This window comes from Limulus polyphemus, unplaced genomic scaffold (genome assembly GCF_000517525.1).
Source record: "Limulus polyphemus unplaced genomic scaffold, Limulus_polyphemus-2.1.2 Scaffold1885, whole genome shotgun sequence".
Lineage (NCBI taxonomy): Eukaryota > Metazoa > Arthropoda > Merostomata > Xiphosura > Limulidae > Limulus > Limulus polyphemus.
Window position 1 is genome coordinate 44,441 of NW_013667495.1, and position 7,107 is coordinate 51,547.

At 30.8% G+C, this 7,107-nt stretch overlaps 1 protein-coding gene across 1 annotated transcript in view; it reads left to right on the forward strand.

Annotated features, from left to right (window-relative positions):
- Positions 1-2,025: 2,025 nt before the first annotated feature.
- The window catches only part of LOC106465253 (dolichyl-phosphate beta-glucosyltransferase-like), a 64,957-nt gene continuing 59,875 nt past the window's right edge, over positions 2,026-7,107 (forward strand). The window contains exon 1 of the mRNA XM_013925461.2: positions 2,026-2,137. Within this exon, the coding sequence (XP_013780915.1) occupies positions 2,054-2,137 (84 nt within the window). The 5' untranslated portion in view covers positions 2,026-2,053. The remainder of the gene's footprint in view (positions 2,138-7,107) is intronic.

Genomic DNA, 7,107 nt, shown 5'->3' on the forward strand with positions numbered 1-7,107 from the left:
CGTGCTCGACTCAACAATACGTCTCTCTGTCCGCAGTTCAATTCCCCATTACATTGTTGCCATCACGTCTTGACCATCTTATATGTACAAGAATACCGAATCTAGTAACCTCTCGAGGTTTCATGAAGCGTTCTAGAAGTGCATGACGTGTTACTAGCGTCGTAACAATAAATTACGCAGGTAATTTTAATGTAATTGATTAAAGGCCCGATAACAATATTTGATTTTTTAATTAAAACTATATATACGTATTGGAAAACAAAGGTTCAATTTATAATAAATATCTGTTCCTCCCCCTCCTGTATAGCTCCACAAGATATTTATCAGTTGGAAAAAAAGTTTCATCTTTTAAATTCCTAGCACTATTTAGTTAAATGCAGTCTGATGTTTTACATATGACGCAAGTGTAGCACTTGGTACACATTTGTTAATTTATTTTTTAGGTGTGAAATCAGTAAAATCTAACATGCACTTTAACAACTACCTCTGCTGATAGAACTTTTCTGAATGTTATTAGATTCTCTAAAAATGTTACAGTAGAAATTTTATTTATAGCGCAGTTCTCGTTTTATTTTGCATAGTTTATTAATATATGTTCTTTTTCTTTGTTATTTAGGGTAATTACATTTTATAATGGCGCTTTCCGTGTGGATATTGTGTTCATATTGTTTATGGAGTATTCTTATAATTGGCGTTTTCTCTGTTCTTCCTATGGTCGTGAGTATATTTTTTCCTTGACTTAGAAAGTAGCAATAGGTAGTTTCTTAGAATATTAGGGTGATTGTTTTCATATAAACTTTAAAAAGCTAACTAGGGCGTAGACTGCAGATTGTACTTGTAAGTTGTAATGTAAAGTAACCGAGTACGATTGTGAATGTGTCTATATAATATAGTATATCATCAGTATATGAGTATGATTCGGTATGACCATGAGTCTTACTAATAGTAGGATTACTTTTTAATACTTAGCCCAAACATCGGGATCAGCTTTTTTCTTTCTGGGCTATTGTATTTATTATATATGACTATGAGTCTATGTTGTTTTTCGATTTTTCTGAATCCCGGATGATTCAGGAAACCACCAACACACCACTTTCATATTTAATATATTAAATATATCTTAGTTATTATAACAAAATATATCTATTCAGACTGTTATTAACAAGTATTTAAACTTGATCGTTTCAGCGTATTTCACTTATCTAAACTGAAACTGAAGAAATTCCTGATATTAGGAAGATTGCTATAATATAGTGCAATCCCTGTCTTTGGAAAATAAAGGTTTATTTACAGAAGACGTGGAAAATAATAAAATTTATTGTTACTGAACTGGTATTCACAGAATTAATTTATGCTCAGTATAAGGCCACATTTATTGAGTATAGACACAAACTCATAACTTCATACAAGATTTTATGTATATGTAATTTTGGAATAGACTTTTCAGGCATTTAGCATAGTTTCAACCATTTCTTTAACCTTATGTGCATGGATAAAGGTGAAAATGCTCATGCCATGATCTTTTAATGTAATTGCTTGGGTGGGATGCCTACCAGTTAATACAACTTTTCTTTTGGATCGAGATCTTTCAAAAGTGTTCGTGGAATATACTGTTATTAGGCGCTGATGCTAAATTAGCGCAAACTTATTCGAGTTGCTCATGGGTAGGCTCCAGGGAACTGATTATGAGAAGTTTAAGATTAGATAGAGTTCGGAATTTGACTGCTTGTCAACTTATTTGAACGGAAGCCGAACTTGAAACTTCATCCATTTGTCGCTTAATGTATAACAATATAGTCTCCAAGAAAAACTCCCCTCAAATATGTATATATATATATATATATATTACTTTTAACAGCCACTTAAGCTCTTTCATTTAGAGGCAATACTAAAAAAAATAATCGTTTCTTTTTTCAGTTGGCTTGATTTTTTTAAAGAATTTGAGTTTAGTGGTGTGTTGAGGTTTTTCTTCTTTTATGGATTACTATCTAATTATTTATAAAATATATAAAATTTATTGTATATAGATGGCGTATGCATACGGAAGGGTATAATGGCGCTTTCCGTGTGGATATTGTGTTCATATTGTTTATGGAGTATTCTTATAATTGGCGTTTTCTCTGTTCTTGCTATGGTCGTGAGTATATTTTTTCCTTGACCTAGAAAGTAACAATAGGTAGTTTCTTAGAATATTAGGGTGATTGTTTTCATATAAACTTTAAAAAGCTAACTAGGGCGTAGACTGCAGACTGTACTTGTAAGTTGTAATGTAGAGTAACCGAGTACGATTGTGAATGTGTCTATTTAATATAGTATATCATCAGTATATGAGTATGATTCGATATGACCATGAGTCGTACAGATAGTAGGATTATTTTTTAATACGTAGCACAAACATCGGGATCAGTTTTTTTCTTTTTGGGCTATTGTATTTATTATATATGACTATGAGTCTATGTTGTTTTTCGATTTTTCTGAATCCAGGATGGTTCAAGAAACCACCAACACACTACTTTAATATTTAATATATTAAATATGTCTTAGTTATTACAACAAGATATATCTATTCAGACTGTTACTAACAAGTATTTAAACTTGATCGTTTCAGTGTATTTCACTTATCTAAACTGAAACTGAAGAAATTCCTGATATTAGGAAGATTGCTATAATATAGTGCAATCCCTGTCTTTGGAAAATAAAGGTTTATTTACAGAAGACGTGGAAAATAATAAAATTTATTGTCACTGAACTGGTATTCACAGAATTAATTTATGCTCAGTATAAGGCCACATTTATTGAGTATAGACACAAACTCATAACTTCATACACGATTTTATGTATATGTAATTTTGAAATAGTTTCAACCATTTCTTTAACTCTATGTGCATGGATAAGGGTGAAAGTGCTCATGCCATGATCTTTTACAGAGTTATATTCAATGGAGTATTGTGCATTTAGTGTCAGAGTTAACAACTATTCATTTTACTCTACAATGCTGATTTACTGACAGTTATTGGTACTGAGAAAAACTATAGAGATGCTTTTTTTTTAGTTCTCGAAATTATGCAAACACTACCTGCAAATTATGTGGTGGACATAAGTATTTTTATTCTTCACATGAACATTTTGCATCCTGACTTGGCAGAGTCCAAGTCAGATTGACATTGTCAATTCACAGACATATCTTGTGTACAAATACCTTTGTAACTCATCTAATTTTTGTGTACAGCAGAGTTTTACATTTTACTAAAAGCAGGCGCTGATGCTAGTGGGCTGATGTCATATTTATTCTTTTTTGCAAAATTGGACAATAAAAGTTAATTTGTATTGACTGTATTGTACTGTTTTTCTATTAATTGAACCTGTAGTTATATTTCAAGGGCAAAGTATGGGTAAGATATAAAGAGGTATATTAATTTTATGAATAAACAAAGTAACAATCAATAAAAGTTTTATATATGGTAAAATTTGAAAAATTGTAATGGTATAATCTCCTTAAGGTCTGGCACATAACACCTTGACCAGAATCATATGATAATTATGCTTTTGTAACATCAGTTTCACTATTTTTCAAAAAATCAAATGTCACAAACTTGAATAAATATACATCTCATAAAAAAATTTAGTTAATTTGAAGTAAACCTACTTTGCATAGTCATTTGTATGAACCCAGTTCCTTTGTCTTGTTTGTATTTAACTGTTAGTTTGACATACAGTTTTACAGGAGAATCATCTCCATCAGTATTGTCAACATCAAATGATTCCTGTGCAGTCAATTATTGAAAAAGAATCTCATCTGTTTCAGCCTTATCACTTGATCTACTAGACATGCTAGAATGAATCATCTTTACCATGATCCCCATAATCACTTAAATTTTCATCACCAACAGAATCATTTTTAATTTCATTGTATATTTCTGACTTTCATTTCTTGGCTGCATATTCTACAGACATGTTAGAAGGAAGGATTTGTATAAAAGCTTCTTCTCCTCCTTTTTGGCATAAACTTCTTCAAGGCTGCTTCTAATATTTGTTCCTTTTTATCATATATCTATACAAAATCATCTGGTTTAATCAGCAGAAGGTTCTTCACTTTTGCATGTTTAAACTAAGCTTTTGGTCAGTAAGAATGGTGATTAAACCCTGCTATTACTGGGATTTATGCAAAGCACTATTTGAACTAGCATACAAACATTCTTAAATTCCTTCCTTCAGTATAGAAGCACATGTTCCCAGAGATTCTTAGTTTTTACTCCATTCATGTAGTACTTAACCATTCTCTTGAATTCTTTCCATTCTGAGCTTATCTTAGTTTTTCAAAATTGTTTATTTTTAGAGTCTCATAGAAATGTTCTGCAAGTAAATTTAAACACTCAATTTCCCAGGTGGTATTACCCCAGTTTGCTGGATCTGTCCAAAGCATACTTTGATAAAGTTTACTCTCAAAGAGGAGAATCTTGATTCAAGACAAGCTTACACACATGGAATGACTGTAATTCTCAGTTTAGTTTTCTTAGCATAGTCTACGTTGTTCGTTAGACTATAGTTGACACTACAGTATTGTATTCTGTTTGTCCACAGTTTTCTTAGCATAGTCTACATTGTTCATAGACTATAGTTGACACTACAGTATTGTATTTCCTGTTTTATTTTTGTGGAGCCCTGTTTTAAACAAAGTGCTCTTAAGATTTCAGGAATCTGATTTCATATCCAGTCAAGTTTGAATGTTTTCAAAAGATTTTCACAGTTTGAACTGGAAATTTCTTTCTTAAGTTCCTATAAGTTATCCTTTGCTTTTTGTACAATAGACAGTATCTGACAGCATAAAATGTATTCCTTTTCAAACCATATAGATTGAATAAAACATGCATCCAGTACATCTTTGTGTAAGCAACATTTTGACAGAAAAGTAAAGTACATGAAATTTAGACAATACTACTCTCTCCTTGCAACTGGCAAGGGAATACTCTATTGCTCGAGTAAGAATCACTCAATTACTCAGTAAATGATTTACTTGATGATGTGTACAAGAAATTGTGTACCATGCACTTTGAGAAAATTAAAATTCTGTACATCAAATGTACTGGCAGTTGTCTCAAAGTACATTTTGAACTTTCCAGATCATTTGAATAAGTAATATATAACTGTCATGAAGTCTTTCACATCAACAAATGATTTAGATACACTATCCTTCAGTGCCAATTGAACTGTATGGGAAATGAAGTGAATGCCTAGAAGCCAAAGGCAACTGTCATTTTTTTTTTAGTTTTGTTAGCAATCCATTCTAAACTCCAGTATTAACAGAGGCTCTATCAGTGTAGCTGAAACTAGCAGGTAAGTATATTTCTCTGTTGGGATTGAGATATTTCCATCACCTTTGAATACATCATTAATACTTCTCTTTAGATTACTTGCATCTGCATCATCAAAGCTATCATTAACTTGTAAGGCAACACATAAAAATTTAATTGGTTTACCTTGCTTGACTGACCTAATGAAAGCCATTTCTTTTTTCTTACCTGACTTCCATCACTAAACACTGGAAAAGTTATTTATTGCTGAAAATATAATCACTAATACTTTCTTACAAATTACTTCTAAGTTATACAATAACATTAATAAATTCTTTTGCTCTTTCAGTATCATCAAAATTTGAAATAAGTTGTACTCCATTTTGTTTTTGCACTTCAACTAGAATTTTGAATGCCAATAGAGGCTGTCTATCCACAGCAAGCAAGTAAGCTGTTCTAAGAAGCTTTCTTTATACCTCCTTAGCTTGTGCATGCAGAGCTAAATTTATCTGAGGTTGAAGAGGGATACTGGAAGCAGAAGAACCATTGCTAGCAGTACTATTGGTGCTAGAAAGAGTCTTTTCATTGTCATTAAGCATATTTGTAAAGCTTTAAAAGCATAAATGTATAAATTTTACAAAACATATATTGTAATAAAACATTTTAATAAAAACAGCTAAGCTTGAATTAGTAAAATAAATGGACAGTAGAATCTAGGTAAAAGATAATCCTAGTAATTCATAACACAGAAATTTATCAAAAATGAGGTATCTGTAGGCCTACCAGTTTATAAAAAAAAATAACAAAAAATCAATTAACAGATAATACTGTATTGGTACTTAAATGATAAAGGCCACAAAATAATTTCTCTAATTACCATAGTATATGCTCATTTGACACAAAATCATTAGATAACTAAATCTAAAGTTTACAAATAACTTGAAAATCAATTAAAATGCATATCATCAAGTTAGGTATTGGCCAATAACTTATAAATGCATACAAAGTTGATAACAATTTTAATGTAAAATAAGCCTAATTAACTTGTTAAATGTGTTCAACACACTAACAACAGTTTCCCTCCACTTTGTGTAGATGCTTGCAGTTTGCACACAGACATAGGCCAATATATTTAGGTTTACCATTGAATCAAAGGTGATATTATAATACACTGACTGTAAATTATAGGTTGTTCATGATAAAGGTTGTATGGTTAATGACAAATAAGGAAGGGATATCGATATAAATTTGAGTAATGAATAAAAAAAACAAGATAAGATCTATACATACCTAAAGCAGTTTGTTGTGTTTTTGAATTCAAATGGTGAGTAACAGTGTGGTTTGTTTTGAATTAATGCTGTATATGGGCCAGGCTTTCGTAAGTGCCCAATTTGATGTTGTCAGTGTTCTGAGGCAAATTTCTCTGAGTGCATACCTTACACAAACATATAATAATTTTGGTGCTACTATAGATACTACACAGATATTATCATCATCACCATTTTAAATTTTGTTTATTTGCAATTGGCACCATTTATTATAAATAATGCTTTTAAACTAATAAAATACAAAATAACATTACATAGTGTTTTGGGGGCAAATATAATCAGAATGAAATAAATTACAACAATCAAAATTAGCACAATTATAACCTAAGTTTAACGTATTCTTTTGGAACACACAACTTATTAAATTATCATTATTTGCTGAACAAAAACGTGGATAGATATAAATTATTTAGCAAGAAATTATGTTTTAGTGAATCATTAAAACTGTGATGATGATAGTATCTTTGTAGATTGCATAGTATAGTAGC